The sequence below is a fragment of the Sinohyriopsis cumingii genome, chromosome 17 (assembly GCF_028554795.1).
Source record: "Sinohyriopsis cumingii isolate HCF-2022 chromosome 17, ASM2855479v2, whole genome shotgun sequence".
NCBI classification, from domain to species: Eukaryota; Metazoa; Mollusca; class Bivalvia; order Unionida; family Unionidae; genus Sinohyriopsis; species Sinohyriopsis cumingii.
Window position 1 is genome coordinate 61,477,520 of NC_142977.1, and position 19,556 is coordinate 61,497,075.

General features: G+C 37.8%; 1 protein-coding gene and 1 long non-coding RNA gene across 2 annotated transcripts in view; one reads left to right on the top strand and one right to left on the bottom strand.

The window, feature by feature from the left end:
• Nucleotides 1-341: 341 nt before the first annotated feature.
• Nucleotides 342-11,774, top strand: LOC149779073 (uncharacterized). The gene is made up of 2 exons (XR_016415368.1): nt 342-833; nt 10,814-11,774. It is a non-coding gene; the product is annotated as an uncharacterized LOC149779073 (long non-coding RNA).
• Nucleotides 11,775-17,552: 5,778 nt separating this feature from the next.
• The window catches only part of LOC149779074 (uncharacterized), a 77,991-nt gene continuing 75,987 nt past the window's right edge, over nt 17,553-19,556 (bottom strand). The window contains exon 7 of the mRNA XM_089939627.1: nt 17,553-17,931. Within this exon, the coding sequence (XP_089795753.1) occupies nt 17,923-17,931 (9 nt within the window). The 3' untranslated portion in view covers nt 17,553-17,922. The remainder of the gene's footprint in view (nt 17,932-19,556) is intronic.

A 19,556-nucleotide genomic window follows, 5' to 3' on the forward strand; every position in this document is an offset into this window, starting at 1 on the left:
CTTACCATGTCCTCAAAAATAAAATATCCATATTGTACATGTTCTAATTTTCCTGCAACACAAACCTCACTTGTAGGCCAATATTTACTGTTACCCGTCTTACAAAATGGTTTTAGTGTTTGGTCACGAATTGGTAATTACAAATGGAATACATACAATTAGCATTCAATATTTGTTTTGAATCGCAATATTTTAGCGGTAGTTATTATTTATTGCAATTTAAATCTATGTCTGACATTCATTATTTTAGCGGAGTGTTATATGGTGTAGCGCAACCGAAAGTTATAAACACGGTTATTGTGAACGTCATTAAGTATTCGTTGGACTGGCATCGAGTTCGTGTGAAATTATAATATATACTGTGTTCACATTTTGCAGATCTGCTTCCAAAAGTGGTGGGAAATATTATCATTCTCTAAACGGAAATTAGTTTCAAGCTATCATAATTGAAAGTATGCATTGAATTTTGCTAAAAAGAATATTAAGTAAACATCTGTAAATAAGAAAATCAAAGCTTCAGGTATTATAACATAGAGTACATATACATACGAGTATTTGACCTTCGTACAACTTACATTTGTGTTTCTCTATAGACCATTCATAATGAGATCCTCATGAATATTAATGTGTCGCGAAAACGAGGCTAAGCTAGGCAGATCAAGAAAAAAATATGGCGTCCTACTGTACATCGAGTAACAATCTGAGCTGTTTGCGAGATATTTATTTTGCATTCGTTGAGAATTTCATCACGGGTGTCTCCAGAAGTTTAAGGAATGAACAGATGACAAAAGGATTAAAGTATTACAGTGAGGGATATCTCTATTCTCTTAAACGTAAGTTGACTTACATCCTATCTTAAGTGGCTTTTTTCTCTACAGCACACAAAATACAAGTTAAAGATAGAGAAAAGAAACTATTTAAAGCATGAACTTACCTTTACGTTTACACACATTGTAAACGCCCCCATTCTTTTGAAAGGGTGTAGGTTAATTGGCGGATTGTACCTTCTTTCAAGGCGTCCGCTTTATTCGGTTCTCGTTATCTAGGAGATGATCGCCCTAGGTGTTATTGTCCGGATCTAGAATAAACAGAGATCGAAGCAGATATATAGAACAGAATGAGTCGAACCCAGGTACACATAAATCAAAATTTAATCAATTACATAAACGATGGAGATAATTCAATACATTAGGAACGTACACTTCCTTTTGGAATAATTCTTTCTACAAATTCAAAACATAAATATATCTATAATAATTTCCGATCTGTTTTACTGATAGAATTAATTCATCATACGACCAAGTGAACAGTCGAAGTCATCGCCTTGTACAATTGCATAACCTGCTTATCTCTAGTTCACTCCAATTTCACTGTAGCTTTTCTCCGTCCTTTCGCCGTATCTTTTCTTTCCTTTTCCTTTTGCTCTCCAGTGATTAGGTACATCTGAGGATACGTCTATGAATACGTCTGAATAGCTATTTTCCCCTTTTAAAACAAACAGAAAGAGAACACGTAAATTTTCTGTCGGTGATCCTACTGGGGATAGATCATTCCTCCCCTCTCGTTATCAGATCTGACTATCAGTATTGAAACAGATACCACAGCTATTAGTCGGCCCAAGCATGACAGACCAAAACAAACCTAGTTTCATAAGATTAATGTACTTCCAAATAGCTAATATATCACTTCACATTAACACACAAGACATAACAATTTCGTTCTAGTCTCAATTATACAAATGAATGAATGAAATTCATTATATGTCGGAACTTCGTTATTTCAGTGAAAACACACATTCAAGTCTTTATCATACGCAAAATCACACTTCGTGGCTTAACAACTTTAATTTCAGTCAATATGTACTTAAGTCTTTATCATACGTGAAATTGCCAACGACTGGTGAATTCACACGGATTCTCGTAACTCATATACATTAAAGTAATGTGAAATTCTTAGAACCCGATTCCTATACAAACAAGAGGTTAAATTCAAACAATTCGACAACCTTACATAAAGAAAGTTATTGTATGAATTATATATATATATATATATATATATATATATATATATATATATATATATATATATATATATATATATATATATATATATATATAGATATATAAACTCAACACAGTTATACTCATATCAAGAGATTTGATCTACAAATTTAAACAAATAAATTCATGCATATATTATCAAATATTTCAAGCAAAATATTATATTGGTATCAACAAATTACGTGAAAATTTACGCAAATACTTCGTGCTTCAAGCTTTGCTCATTTATACCGCCAAACTGTGTATGTCGACCTTCCAGACATCCGGTCCCTTGGACAAATGTTTTACGAGAGTATTTATTCCAAACTGACTCTCGGGGTCCCCTGTACCTTTACTCACGCAGTAAGATTAGACTAATTAGAAGTATCGAGGTGGGGTATGTACAGCTTGGAAATTTCTTGTGGGAAACATGCCCCTATTTTAGCGTAACCAATTATGATTAAATATTTTTACCGCCTTTTATCTAGGCGCCCAAATTGTGGTCAGCTTGGGTGGCGTTCTACAGTTTCGTATTTTGATTAAGGGTAGGAATTTTAAAGAAATGAATTTCCCCGGCTTTCCTCACTGGTTATACTGGCTATTTAAAAAGGACCTTGTATATCTTACGTCTAATACAAAGAACCTTTAATTCCCTTTATTTTGATGTATGATTGATGGGTGTACTATGGGTTATAGAGTATACAGCTTGACCTTACTCCAGATGTGCACCTTTCAAAAAAGTGCTAGCTCTACTTGGTCATTTTCACATCCCGAACTTCAGAGGTAAATTGCATAAAAAAGAGATAATAACTTTTTTTTACATTTTATATATTTTTGGTAATTCATTCATTGCACTTTCAGAAGCTGGTATTGTCTAGTCTGGCAAAATTCAGTTTCCCTATTTTAATAGCTGCTATGGATAGTGTACTTTAGACTAATTCAGGCTGATTTTTCAGCACAAAGGAGCAGTCATTATAGTTAGTAGTGTGCTTAAATCATATACAATTTTCCAAAAGTACAATATCCAAAGAAATATCATCCACATTACATTACTGTAGCATAGAGGTATGCCAGCCTTCTCTCCACTGTGCATGTTTTAAATGCGAACTGCTTCACCTTACATGCGTCACTCTCTCAAAAGTATATAATAACTGGTGAGCTCCCCCAGGTTTTCGACTAATGGTTTCTGGTAATTTTCAATTTAATTTTGACAGTTCTACTATGAAATCGAAGCTAGCCGTGTCCCTAATAGTTCGCATTGCGGTTAAGTAAACGAATGTATAATTTAAACATCTCTATCTCTACCGATCAGACATTAGAAATCATTGCAGTATAGCGATTTAACAAGCGCCTGTCCTCATAAATCTAACTAATTGTTCTCTGGCCCAAACTAATGTGCTTTTCGTAGGTCGACAGAAAATTGCCCCCCTCACATAGGCCCTTCTTTGAAGAATAAAATCAGAGATTTTACTCTCCAAATTTTTGGAGACCTAATCTGATGCATTTACACGTCCTCAGGTGAACCCTTTAGCTCAGACGTCCCTAGTCTACTTAAGCAGTCAGCCCCTACATTCCCGTTGCCCTTTATATACCGTACATGGACTTGGTACTGTTGCAGAAATAATGACCATCTCATTAATCGTCCATTAGTTATCTTTGCGTTAGCTAAATAGGCGAGTGGTTGGTGGTCAGTTTCTAAAAATATTTTCGTCCATACAGGTAACGTTGAAATTTAGATAGCCCAAAGATAATTGCCAAGCATTCTTTCTCAGAGATTGAATAATTGCGTTCTGCAGTTGACAATTTCCGGCTACTGTGTGCAACTGGGAATACGTGTCCGTCGTGCTCTTGTAATAACACTGTCCCTAAACATCTATCACAAGCGTCCAGGGCCGGCGCCAGACCCGGCCAGACTATCTGGAGCCCTAGGCAAGGTTAGAGTCTGGCGGCCCCCCCCCCCGGCAAATATCAATTTCCAAATTTATAAACAATAAAAAAAAATTTAAAAATGCGCCCCCTGAAATCAGCGCCCTAGGCGGCTGCCTAGTTTGCCTATATGGTAGCGCCGGCCCTGCAAGCGTCAGTACGTAGGACAAAATCTCGTGTCACATCAGGTAATTTCACAACTGCGTCTGACGTCAGTCTGTCATTCAACGTCTGAAATACTCGTTCATATGCATCTGTCTATATAACTTTCGTCGGAGCCTTTTTCCGAGTCAAGTCAGTCAATGGTTAGCAACATATCGACGATAATTCCCTGCCAGTCCAAATAAAGATCGAACTTCCGTTGGTCCACCTTTGAACAATCTGGGGTTAACATGTCTTCGCTGAGGAGTATGACATAGGTAGGTTAGTTTCCTAAACCCTACATGGCACTTAAATGGTCGTGCGGTCAGTCCCGTTTGTCAAAGTCACTCCTAAACGTTTTTCAGCAAAATGATATGATCGTCCCATGTAGCTGTCGTTTAGAGTAAACCGTCCATGAAATTTGAAATTCCAGTCCCCCTTAACGGTTCAGGTAATTTTCTCATCATACTCGTGAAGACACTCGGCGCATTCTGGACCCCGAATGGTATGATTACCCAGTGGTAGGTCCCATCTGGAGTTGCGAAAGCAAGTTTTGCTCTATCTTCACTTCGAACTAGAATTTGCCAGTATCCCTTGGACAGATCGATTTTCGAAAAATACTTCGCATTGGTCACCCCGGCAAATATGGACGAGTAAAAGTTCTACCTGGAATAACGTGGTCCTGTTCAACTTCCTGCAATGGGCGCAAAATCTGTGTGTACCGTCTTTCTTCTGCACCAATACAACATGAGAGCTATATGCCGACTCACTTGGTTCTATAACTCCCAAGTCTATAATAGCTTAAATTTCATTTCGGACAGTTTCTAATTTCGCATAGGGTAGCGGATATGGTTTCAAATTAACTGGCTTCTCATCCAATAACTTCAGCGTAAACTCCTCTAAATCCGTCTTGCCAGGTCGTTCTGTCAAGACGCTTGAGTAATCTTGGAGTAACGACTTCACCTCCTTACGTTGCTCTGACGTTAACGTCTGTCAATGACAACGTCGACGTAGGTTTCTTCCCTCGTCAAAGGACAACTAGAAAGTACTTCCGCCTCTCCTCCGTTGTCGTCAACTTCTTCAGTTACAACTTCAACAACCACGAACTCTGTGGGTGTCTCTCTTTCACGGTAACGTTTCAGGAGATCTACGTGGTATAGCTTCTCCTTGTCTCCTACCTGGATCGATAGTTCTGCCCACCCCTTTTCTCCGTTACCACGAATGTTCCCCTCCATAAGACTTGAAGTTTGCTGTGCTCTAACGGCAGCAACAACAACACCTTGTCACCCACCTCGAAGTGACGTTCCTTCGTCTTTTTATTGTAGCATTTGGCTTGACGCCCCCTTGCTTCGTATATATTCTCCTGAGCCAATTCAGAAACCTCTTACAGCTTGTTGCGGAGATCAACAACATATCGGTATGTTGTCCGCACTTCCTCGGATGCTTGTTCATCCGTCCATAATTTCTTTAATACATCCATGGGTCCCCTGACTATCCTCCCATATACTAATTCAAAAGGCGACAAACCCAAACTAGCCGGTGGTACCTTTCGATACGCAAAAAGTATCGCGGGAAGGTATCGATCCCAGTCACTGGATTTACCTTCACACAGCTTCTTTAGAGCCTGTTTCAATGTTCCATTGAAGCGCTTCACCAGACCATTGCACTACGGGTGATACGGGGTAGTCGTCAGGCGTGTACCGGACAGTAATCTGTTTACCTCTTCCATCACCTTGCTCACAAACTGCGTCCCCTGGTCAGTCCGTATCTCCTCAGGAACACCAAGTCTCGACCAAACTCCTGACAAGGCCTCTGCCACCAAGACTGAGTCAATGTTCTTCAAGGCCAAGTCATCCGGGTACCGGGCGGGGTAATCTACTATCGTTAGTATCAAACGATTACCGCTTACTGCCACACGCTTTATCAGACCTACTAGGTCCATCGCCACCTTCGAGAAAGGTTCGTCAATCTGTGGAGTGATTCCTAGTGGCACTGGGCGATGGGAAGTCTTAGGTGCCACCCGCTGACACTTGTCGCACGACAAAAACAGAACCTCCGAACATCCCGGCACACACCTGGCCAGTAGAACTCCCTCATCAACCTCTATCTGGTCTTCACCACGCCCATGTGGCTTCCAAGTAGACCCTCATGTGCCAGCCTAAGCACTTCTGCTTGCTTTGAACGTTTCGGTCCCTTTTTTGGCTTACCGATACAAAATACCGCGTTTCGTCGCGAGTTTCACCTCGATGTCTGGCAATTTCCGTATGGACCCATCCTTTGCGTACCTGCGTACCTTGTTGAGAGACAAATCTTCATCTTGAAGTTTCCTCAACTCGCCAGGTAGGAAATTGTTTATGGACGAAGTCGTGGGTCGTAGCGGCTTTGACCCTGACCTTCGCTTCATAACCCTCGACTCAACGGACCTGACGTGTACAGGGGTACACGTCATAGGGTTAGGCTGTGGCAACCCATACCTACACCCTTATATTACGTCATGAGACAGTCCCGACAAACACGCCGCTTGAATTCGCCCCTTTACATATGGCCAATCAAGATCAATGTTAACGACCGGGAGAGAATCTTTCGTCCGGTTAGCAAACTGGACTTCAACCGTCTCGCCTGTGTAAACTCCAGGCTTGATATATCTAATATATACCAAAGCCGGATAATTACAGCCGGTATCATATAACATGGTTGGTATCTCACAATGAACTGTAGCTACCGCTGTGTTAGTCAACTCCACTGTGTTCCGTTTCTTAACAGTAAAACAGATCGGCTATTTTTATAAATATATTTGTGTTTTGAATTCGGTGAATGATTTATTCCAAAAGGAAGTGTACCTTCCTAATATATCGTATTATCACCACTGTTTATGTAATTGATTAAATTTTGATTTCTATGTACGGGGGCTCGAGTCATTGTATTCTATATATCTGTTTAGATCTCTCTTTATTCTACCTTTAAGTTTACTCTATCTGGCAATAACACCGAGGGCGATCATCTCCTAGATAACGAGAACCAAATAAAGCGGACCCCTTGAAAGAAGGTACAATCCGCCAATCAACCCACACCCTTTACAAAGAGTGGGGACGTTTACACACATCAATATGTTTTATCAACAGTTTCATTAATTCTTATCCAGTCACGCTCTCTCTCTCTCTCTCTCTCTCTCTCTCGTAATTATTTCATTCATCTTGTCCCCTCATCATTTTAATTGTCCTGTTGCTATCTCTCTTCTCTATCGAGGTCATTATCATTCTACTGTTTCTATTTATTTTTTCAACGAGATAATAAAGTTCACTTTTTCTGTAATTACCACTCGTACAACAATTCATAATCTCTGAAATAAATGCGCTGCGTGGAGGTACGCCAGTTTTCGATGACACCCTTTTGTGGAATGGGACTAGGGGTAACATGTTTAGAAATCTACCATTATAAAACACCCATTTGCTTCATCGACATAACCTTGGTTGCGTTTGGATTTCTCTTTATTACATCATTCAGTTGCAAGAAAATACAAACACACCAACAGTCATCCAGTTTCTAACCTTAAAATTTGGCCCCTCATCACGACGTATTGCAACAATCCATTTTCTTCGAAGCTCCATGTTCTTCGCTGATGGAATATGATGGAAGCTTAAATCTATGTGAATTCTAGTATTGCCATTGCATAACGGAACATAGCACTATTCGTCACGATTTTTCCCCTTGCCAGTATCAATTGTAGCAGCTCGGTTGCGAGGTAAAATGAAGCTGGTGCCTAGCTTAGCCTCGTTTTGGATTCTTTGACCCAAGGTCACGCGAATACACGAATACATAAATGTATTCTGAGAATGGTCTATAATGTTATTATAACTGAATTTCATGAATTTCAACCATTTCACATAATTCTATTTATTAAGTTTGTTTGTTATTGTGAGTTTAATCTTACTCCTATGAACATTCTTGGATCTTAATAGTAACTTGTGATCACTATTGTTCTTTATACAAATTGTTGAGACTATTAGTGTGTGTTTGTGTGTGTGTGTGTGTGTGTGTGATTTTGATTTTTAACGTAGCTTCAACTATTTTTCTGTCATACCACTTTGATGTCTGCAGTGTAGCAGATTATAGCGATGTCTAGCATGAGGTCCCACCCAGTCACATTATCCTGAAACAAAGCCTACCACTCCAAACACTTACCTCCAACATAGTAACATTTTTATCAGTTTTTGGTATGACTCGGCCGGGGTTCGAAACCGCGACATCCCGCATCCGAGGAGACGCTCGAACCAATAAGCCACCGGAGTGGTCAAGGCTGTTAGTTATTATGACATGTCATGAAATAAAAGGAACGTAATAAGAGAAATGTAAATTCTGTTGCATTTATTTTTTTATCGACTAATATAGCATCCTTTATTTTTTCTCATTCAAGTACGGATTTTTGTGTGTAAAGTGGAATTTTTTCTCTTAACTGAAGAGAAAAGTACGAACATTTATTGCAAATTTTTCGACAGCCTGGCCGAACAGATTGGCGGTCGACCTAGTTTCCCAAAATTTGATATTGTTCTTGCATTTCATTTCTGTACAACAAAATGAATCATATCTGACCGTTTTCAGTAAAAGTTAATTATGAGGCACCGTAGTGAATAAAAGCTGGTCCAATCAGAACGCTTCCATTGAAACTGTAATGCCATATGTCCAGAATTCCAATTTCACGTGTTGATTAAAAAAAATCTTGTCCTTAAAGTTCCATTTTCTAGGTCGAGAATTTAGATTGTATCTGTTGAATTAAACAGTAGTGGTTGGAAGTTATATTTTCTATGTCTAGGTTTTACATTGTGTCGTTCGAATTACACGGCGGTGGTCGAAATTTCAATGCCATACGTCGAGAATTCCTAATTTACGTATTGGTTCAAATAGTTTATGTTGAAAGTTCCATTTCATATGTTGAATAATTTAGATTCGTCTGTTGAATTACACAGCGCTGGTTGAAAATTCGATGTCCAATGTCTAGGTTTTAGATTGTATCTTCTGAATTACACGGCGGTTGTTTAAATTTTAATGTCATATTTCGAGAGTTTCAACTACACATGCTGAATCACATTGATTGTGCTGAAAGTTCCTTTAGGTATTTTGAATTTTTAGATTGTATCTGTTGAATTATACAGCTGTGATTGGACATTTTATTGTGCTTGTCAGAATTGTTATTTTTATATGGTGAAATGATGTATTGTTGTTAAAAGTAGCATTACCGGTACACAATGTCCACTTTAACAGTTCCAAATAATATCGAGTATTAACATAAACCATTCGTGTATTCAATTATGAGGCGCCATTACATTTCATGCATTTACAGTCTGAAAGTTACCATTCACCGGTCGAGAATTGCTATGAATTTATTCGCTAGAAGTCGCCCTCGTGAACGGACCGCGTTATTTTTAAACAAGGAGGCCGCTTCTCGTTGCTGTGAAATTCAACAGATGAAATATAAATACTCGCCATATGAAATGGAACTTTCATCACAAACAGTTGCATACAAAGTGTGAATTAGGGATTCTAGGAATATGATATTGAAATTTAAATCATCGCTGTACAATTCAAAATATGCACTGTAAAACATCGACATAAGAAATAGAACTTTAAACCACCACTGTATAATTCAACATATAAAATCTAAAATCTCGATCTAGAAAATGGAACTTTAAGGACATGCAATTTGATCCAACACGTGATTTTGGATTTCTCGACATGCGACACAGAAATTTCAACTGCATCTTTCTCATTGACCAGCTTTTGTCCGCTACGATACCTCATATTTTCCCTTTGGTTATAATTCATGCATACTAACGGACGTTCTCTAGTTATGCCTTCAGGGGGCAGATGCCAATTTTTATGTACAAATTTAACGCCGCAATCAGCGACCTAGTATAAGCAATCATAAAAAATCAAATACACAAGTGAGGTCACAAATATTTTGGATACCTATATTGAAACAAAGCATAAGAATGTTATCCACTTGACCAAAGAAGTCAATGGCAGTTGATAACAGAAGAAGTTTATGCACCCCAATCCAAAATTGATACTTGCAATTTTCATGTCCGAAAGTCATTTTTGACACCATGTGATGCTCACAAGTGCACACACAAGCCCTTTTCCTAGATGACAATTCTGCACAATAGTGTGTACTAAACAGGCTGATGCAATTGAAAATAGTTGTCATCCATTTTTTTATATAGATGTTCTACTTGCTCCAAACCCATGTGTTTACTGCAATGGGAGGCTAGCTCTTCTTCCTAGCCGATTATTGGTATTTCACTATCAACATACTTGAGGGTAACTGTGGAAGGTGTACATGCCTAACATCAATTTCAAGAACAGCACAAGCCTGAAACACCTTGTTCACAAATATATCCATATCTTTAATTGGCAAATTATAGTAGCTGAAAAAGTCAAACCATAGCCTTAAATTAAGAAACTTGCCAGAGGTCAATTTACGAAACTGTACCCTGCCACCTCAGCGTTGCGTCTGACGTGCCATTTGTCACAGTTTGGGAGAGTGTACATGGAGATGTCGTTAGGCAAAGGTGCACTGATGTCGGATGTTGTGAGGTTATTGTATTATCTAAATTGACAAATCTATAAATGATCACACAGACACACTCACATACACACATTCGCGCCATTTATTCATGTCATTAAATGATTGTTATTTCATTTCATTTCAGAAAGGCAGATGGAAGATGGGACATGAAATAAACGCTATTTTAACAGCTTGCAACAATTATGTCGAATATAATTTATTCGCTTGATAGTCATAGTTTTCGTATTCCTCGCGAGGATTTTGAATCTCTGTTTCTTTAAGTTCCAACGTTATGCATTCCTGATGAAAACGACTTTTAAGACAGTCTGAGTTTAGTATATTTGAATTGAAACTTAGCTCTTTTGTTTTTCTTTCTGAAAAGTCCAGTCTTCTGTCTATCATATAACATTAAATTAAGGAGTTTCTTACATGAACCTTACGACAAAATTTTTGAATTACTTAAATATCCGTTGTTAAAGTTTATTTAGGATTTCTTTAGATAGTTTTCGTTTGCTAAAGCTACATCCATGAATTTGCATGGCCAAATTTGTTAATGTGCCCAAGAAGAGCAGATTTTTCTCTTTGATTTTTTGTTGCCAATTTCTTCACAAAAAACAGGACGGCATTGCGGTAATAACCAGTCTGTGACAATTTTGTTCTCGAACCAATAAGCTTCATCCAGAACCAACGTACAGACGTGCAAAGCTTTGCAAGGGAAACTTTCAGTCCTCCAAATTGCGTAGATTACAAATCTTCTGAAACTCTATAGGTCCTGTACGAATTAGGGCCACACAACTTGGAGCAATAAACAATGACAATCCTCAGCTAGTGAAGAAACTTTAATTTGACATTCACTTTTTTATAGTTATGTCTCTGTATTTATTTCTTCCGCAGGAGAAGACTCCGGTAGCCTAAATTATTAAAGCGTCCGCCTCGGATGCGGGAGGTTGCAGGTTCGAGCCCCGGCCAAGTCATACCAATACTCATAAAAATAGTACTAGCAGGAAATCTTGCGTTTTGCTATAGTCACGAAGATTATCAGCATCTTGAATCAAATGGACCTATGGTTTTAAGTGGAGAGAGGTCCATGGTGACCTATCTATCTATCTATTTATTTCTCTCTCTCTCTCTCTCTCTCTCTCTCTCTCTCTCTCTCTCTCTATATATATATATATATATATATATATATATATATATATATATATATATATATATATATATATATGCTTCTCTCTTTCTTTATTACATCATTTGGTATCATGGTATTCTCATCGGTCAACATGTATCAAATGATCCAAAGGAAATCCTGCTTTGATGGCCATCTAAACCAGACTAGTTCTCAGAAACAATTTGTTGGTATCTTATGGTATCTTAGTTCAAAATCCCTATCTACGTCACACATGTGGTTTACTTGAGATAGTCTGAAGACATTTAAGGCATACGAAAACGATATTTAGGTCTACACTATATGTCGAAAGAAACTACAAAAGTGGTCCGCAAACAGCGCTATACGTTTTTAATATAAATAATACCAAGATCAAAATTAGTGAAATTTCAGAGCGAACTATATTAAAATAAGAAACTAACAGTACGTGTTTCAAAAAAAGGGTAAAATTTAATTTTGGTAGTACAAATAAATCAAAGTTTCAGAAAGGAGATGTTAAGCTAACTTTTTACACTCCTTTACCAATCATATTTTAATTTTTAAAAGTCCATTGTGAGCTAAGAAACAAAACCTTTAAAATAAAACAGTGTTCGTCTGATCTGGACTCCGCACGAATACATTACGTTTAAAGAATAAATCAGTCGAATATTTTAATACAGTGTTTCTCAAACTTGAAATATTGGGACATCTGTCTCATGGGCGTACCCCTTCTCTCACTACCGCAGTGTCTTTTATTTCTTTTTTTTTTCTTCTTGTGTGAGTTGTAGTTTTTATTTTCTGTCAAGTAACCTCCTAGCGAAGATAGGTTTCCAGAATAACGCTTGCAAACATGATAACCTTGTGTGATTAGATAGTTTTGAAATCTGGATCTGAAGAGATTAAGGGTAATAAATATGTGATATAATTCGGGCTAGTCCGAGTTTCCTCTGACCCTTGCCACCCCATTTTTGATATCGGTTTTTTTATGTTGGTGTACACCCCAACATAAAAAACCAAATATCAAAAATGGGGTGGCAAGGGCCAGAGGAAACTCGGATTAAATTCGGGCCAGAGAAAAGCAACCGATATCAAACAAATATTGATATAAATTTATACATCGAAATGCGTTGTCAACTTTCACAAAAATCTTATTAAAATCGAGATTTCCGCGATAACGGAGATCCTTCAAACTCCAATACGAGGCTGTGTTCTTTTGGCTTTTCAATTCATGAATGGAATGAAAGCTTACACTTGTATGCAAATGAAGAACTTTACTGGAAGGAACATAGCGTCTATACGATAACTCTCCTGACCAGGAAATGAGAACTGTTATCTAAACGGTTACTAAAAATGAGTAGAATTGGAATTCCAAAGGTCGGCAGAACATAAACCATTATCGGTGCCTCTCAGATCTACTTATTACAAGTACATCTCGATTTTAATCGGATTGCTTTTACACTTGCAGATATGTTTCTACTGTGCCGACTACAAATGCCGATGACACGCGCGAAATTTTGACAGAAAATGTGCGTTCTTAACAATGTGACATTATCTAACATCAATACCTTACTTTCTAACAGCATTTATCCGTGCGGGCGGGTATGTGACTGCGGGGGTGAAACGCTCTTGTGAAAACTATTTTTGTGCTCCTGTATGTTTCGCATAGTTTGTATAGATCGGACAATTGAAGTTCCTTAGTAATGAAATTTCTTTTATCCTAACATTGGTATAACACGTATCACGATCTCCGTATACCGACAGAATCCACCCTATAGAAATACAATCGACTTACACACAAACCGAATATAACAAAATACAAAATGGCCGTAATTGTTCACTTCTTCACTTCTTTTGCTTTTTATGGTACCATAATTTTTTGTGTTGCTTTTATAAATAATTTGGTATGATCTTTTTAGATTATCTAGCCAATGCATTTGTAAGGCTCTTCTAAGCTGGCTCTTTTTCTATTCAATTATAGAATGCTCTGTTAGTGTTAGTGGAACCGTCTTATTGTATTTTGGTCATGTCCACAACCAGTACATTAAGAAGAACGGCCTTTTGAGAATAAACAAGGTATATTAACCCACACGTTTCTAAAAATAGAAACATTTTGATATCATAACTGGCAATGCATTGACCATTTTTGACCTCACGCCAACATACCGAAAATAAAATTATGCTCAGTGACTACAAATATATAGCATTCATTTTTTCTCCCATTTTTAGTTTCTACTCGCTTATGTCAAAGTCAACTGCAAATTTCAAAACCCCATATCTGCCGTCACATAATAAGCTATCTGAGTCTCTGCGGTTTGTTAGGAGTTATCGGTGAAAGAAATAATACAGACCCTGATCTGCCGGCACATTATGCGAGGGCAGATAAGGGTCTGTGTAGTTTTCAGTTGGATTCATCTATGCGAGTAAATACTGAAAACACACACACACACACACACACACACACACACACACACGTGTGTGTGCAATATTGCTAATCAGTATTCAACCAGCGACAAGCATATTACCGTCCTCACTTATAAGTAGAGACACGCTTAAAACAACAAAGATCATGATCCGCCATGTCATAATGCGCTTGTAGATCAGGGTCTATGTTGTCTTTTATACGGATTACTCCTAACAAATTGCACAGTCCCAGATCTTCCAGCGCATTATGCGACGGCAGATCTAGGTCTGTGCAGTTGGCAGTTGGAATCGACTTAAAACGAGTATATACGTTACTTAGTTATCGCAACACTGGATGTGGGCGTACCGAAAGGCGATGAGATCGAACAGAGTTTCATTGCTCTGACATTTGGCACAGAAAAAGAAAAGATCGCAGATTTACATTGGGAAAGAACAATAATCCCTACTGGTATAAATGTAACGAACTGCGTGGAAATTGTTGGAAATATTGCTCATATAGACAACTTATCCTGTTGATGTTGGAGGTATTGAACACAATGTCTTACTTACAGACTTATTCTTTATAACCTCCGGCACTATATATATATATATATATATATATATATATATATATATATATATATATAGAGAGAGAGAGAGAGAGAGAGAGAGAGAGAGAGAACTCGTTGGCTTCAAAATTAAAAAATACAATTTACATTGAACGTTTTTCGTTCAAAGAATGTAAAAAATATACTAAATGCGTACACAAGGACTATAACTCGACAAACTCTTTATCTGGGTGTGTAAGCAAACTACTAAATCGTTAAAAGATTGGATCTCTCTCTCTCTCTCTCTCTCTCTCTCTCTCTCTCAATACTCAGCATCCATTTAAAGCTTCTGATTAAATATGCACTACATGTACAAAACAAGAAATAAATTGTGCAGGTTTTTCTCGTCTTTCCATTTACTACATCAAGAGATAAGAGAAGCAGTCGCTATGAATATTAAACACACACCCACGACATAGCGTGTTTGTCAAGCCTTCAACATGATTTCGCATCGTTGGAAGCCACTTTTACCGTTTAGAAGGACCTATTAGGACATTTAGTTTCATCGAAAATGTTTCGTTCGTATTTGTGTTTAGACGCATGCTGCCTAGTTTACAATAAATCCTGGAAAGTAAACTCTAAATTTTGTCCAAAGAGTGTGCATACTGGCGTACAAACAGTAAACGGCACCCTTGGTGACGATGGTGGCCCCGCCAACGATTTTCCTGCAATTTAATTTTTATGAGCTCTTTTTGGCACGCAAACATCTCTGGCGCCGGGAAGCAATAGCCCTGTCGCACCCCCTCCCCTCCGTCGTATGTCAGTAGTTTATAAAGAATTCGAGGGAGACTTGTCCATACCGCAATTTCAATATGAGGCACTGTTAGGGAAAATGAACACGTTTAAAGGATCTGTTTAAGTTTCCACGCTATAGCGGCAAGGACCTTTGTTATACTAAATAAGAAAACGGCACCAATCCAGTAAGAAGTAGATTCAGTTAAGATACATCATTAAGCATTCTGTCAAAATTCTCGTTCATTTCTTGCGGATTGAAGGTGAAAGTTCAAATTTATGGTGTATAACAACTCTCATTTCGTGAAAGTTACGATGTTGTAATATAGCAGAACAAATCATTGTAATGCGAGTAGCGTCATCTGTTCTTGATCGGTGGAAAGATTATATAAATGGATTGACAGATAGACGGACAGGCAGGCAGAGAAACAGACAGATATATAGATAGACAGACAGACAGATAGATAGATAGCTAGCTAGATAGATAGATAGATAGATAGATAGACATATATAGATAGTGTCTGTGTGTTTGTTGAGGATAGATAGATAGATAAATAGATCGATAGATATACAGACATATAGATAGATAGTGTCTGTGTGTTTGTTGAGCAACCGTAGTCCGATAAATGAACCTCCCAGATATGTTTTGATACGTTATGGACAATATGTGCGTCTGATGTTACCTGTCCATTAAAATGTGCAATTTTGCTTCATGCAGATCCTTATGGAACATATCTGCGTACACTTTAGACACATACCGGTAATTGGCAACAGCCATATATAGCGCGAAACTCAAAATGTCCAACATGACAGAGGATTGTGCCATTCCACGTGCCTTTACAAGTCGGCAAACATATGATTTGCTCCGGAAATATAATTAACATGCCCCTTCCCCCAAAATAACCTTTCAGTTGACGTTAGCTGCACAGCCTCGAGAAATACCGGTAAGTGTATAAAATATACACCGATGTGTGCAGCCAAACTTTGCTGCAGATTTATGCATGTTTTATTGAATATGTGATATCAGCCCATAAATTACCAATTAATATCATCACGGGTAAGAGGCTGATTCACCGGCCCAGAACATACACTAGTATAGTGTTCTGTGTCACGCTGAAAGCATCATACCCGACTATAGGCGCATGACGCTTGTACAAAGATGATGGAGTCTCGGGTATTAAATCAGTTCATATGAAATGAGTCCTTCAGATGTTACAGAGTTTTGAAAAATAATAACTTCATCTTTACCGGAAAACAGCACGTGCAAAATAAATGGCTGTGCCACAGACTGACACCTAGGAATGAATTATATGAGTACGTACTTGGATGAATGGGAAAGCAAACTGTTTCTACGATCAAGAAAGCAACCAAATACACCTTGGCAATGTATTGACCTTAGTTATGGTGTTATGATCCATGATCTTGATGAGGAATTGTACGGGTTGGCGAAATTCAGTTCATTCACGAATTTAAGTAATGATGCGCTACTCTTCGGATACAACATAATTCCTGGATCGTGATATTCTTAGATAGGAACCATACCAAAACAAGCCAATGCGTATCAAATCCACCGACAAGCAAATATATTGAGCTCCATATTAAATCAAATCATCCAGAAGCTTTGAAAAGAGCAACACCATAAGGATTATAAATACGAATAAAACGAATGCGTTCGAGTAATGAAGATTAAAGAAAACATACTGAGTGACCAAAACGTACCGTTTTTGTACTCACCCAACTACAAACCGTACAGACCCACGTCTAATATCGCGTAATGTGCCGGCAAATCAGGGTCTATGCAGTTAGTGTAGCGGTTGCTACTGGCGGTGTGGTATTATGAGGTTGTACCTTCTTGCAAGGTGTCCGCTTTATTTGGCTATCGTTATCTAGAGGGTGATCGCCCTCGGTATATTAAAATAAAGTGTGAAATTTATAGATTGAATAAATAGAGATCTGAGCAGATATATAACAGAATGACACGAGCCCCCGTACATGGATAAACAAAAATTTAATCAATTACATAAACAATTGGGATAATACATTACATTAGGAATATAGACTTCTTTTGGAATTAAGCTTTCACCGAATTTCAAACAAATATATTTATTTAAATAGCGCATCTTTTTTAAATGATAGAATTAGTTCATCATATAATCGAGTGAATGATCGAAGTCATTGCTTTGTACAACTTCATAACCTGCTTATTCCAGTCCTCTCCGACTTCACTATGGTGGTTCTTCCAGGTCCTTTCGCTTTTTCCCTTTTCCGACCATCCTACTGTCTCGCCTCTTTTAGGCCCTCAAACTTTGTGTGGATAGGTGGAACGTAAGTAGATACTTCAGTGGATACGTCCGTGGAACGTCCGTGGAGCTATTTCTCCTTTCAAAATAAACAGAAGAAACATAAGTTTCTGTTAGATATCCTACGGGGAATAGATCATTACTCTCCTCTCGTTATCTCAGATATCGTTCTATCGGAATTCAACAGACCAAAGGCTGTCTAGTTAAGCTAAACATGGCAGACCATAAACAAACATCGTTTCACAAGATTAATGTACTTTCTAATGGCTATTTCAATACTGATTCACATTAATATTACACGAGACATAACGATTCCGTTCTCATCTCAATTACACGAATGAATGAAATGAAATTCATTACATGACTTACAACGTTATTTTCAGCGAATACAAACATTTAAGTCTTTAGCATACTTAAAATCATCTAAAATCGGTGAATTCAACGGATTCTCGTAACTCATACCAACTAAAACAATGCATGAACTCTTAGAATACCCACTTCCTATACAAACAAGACGACAAATTCAAACAATTCGCCAAACTTATATAACGAAGATCATTGTACGACTTCAGTTAGATTAACTCAAACACAGTTACACTCATTTCAAGAAAGTCGATCTACGGATTTAAACAAATAAATTCATGCAAATATAAACAATTAAATTCAAGAAAATCATTATATTGGTATCAGCGAACTACATGAAATTGACGCATATACCTTGTGCTTTCAAGCTTTGTTCACTTCTACCGCCAAAATTGTGTCCGTTGACTTTCCAGTCATTCGTTCCATTTAACCAATATTTTGCGAGATAATTTCTTCCCAATTCTGTCTCGTAGTCCCTTATATTTTCACTCCTGCATGAAAATTGCAGACTGACTAGATTTCTTTCGATGAAGGCAATTTAACCCCAAAGAATTTTCGTGTGGGAACCACGCCCCTTATTTAGCGTAACCAATCAGGATTAAATATATTTACCGCCCTTTTATAAATAGGCGCAAAAATTGTGGTCAGCATGACTTATATAATTCCAAACAACAGATCTAAAAATTTAAAATCTGACAGTTTCGATATAAAATCGAAGGTAACCGTCCCTTTTTTAGTCGTCTAACGGTTCTGTAAACGAAGGCTTAATTAAGAATCACTTCCTCTCCCGACACAGACATTAGAGACCATTGTAGTATAGTGATTTAACAAGCACTTGTCCCAGTAAATCTAATATATTGTTCTCAGGCCCAAAGTTAATGCGCACTTCATAGATCGATTGAAATTTGCATCCTTGCAGTTTGTTGGAGTAATCAGTAAAGCAAGCAACATAGACATTGACTCGTCGGCGCATTATGCGACAGCAGGTCAGCGTCTGTAATGTTTGCATTTAGACTTGACTATTAAATGAGTATACACAGTAATTTGCAAATATAGAATTAACCCTTGCAGTTAGTAGAGAAATAAATGCAAAGGTTGGATAAGAAAGATCTATAGGGAATTTTGTTAAAAACTAATGTGACAACCGACAGTGTACATCTTGCCCTAACATTCTCTCATGGGCGACCGAATTTATATGAAATACTTTTTTTTTTAAATTCGATCAGAAACACTAACTCAGATCTTCCCAGATTCTCCGCTTATAACTTTTAAGCGAGATACCTAAGATACATTTTAGTCCAACATCTTCGCCAGCAATGTTCCGATATGAAAACCCCATCA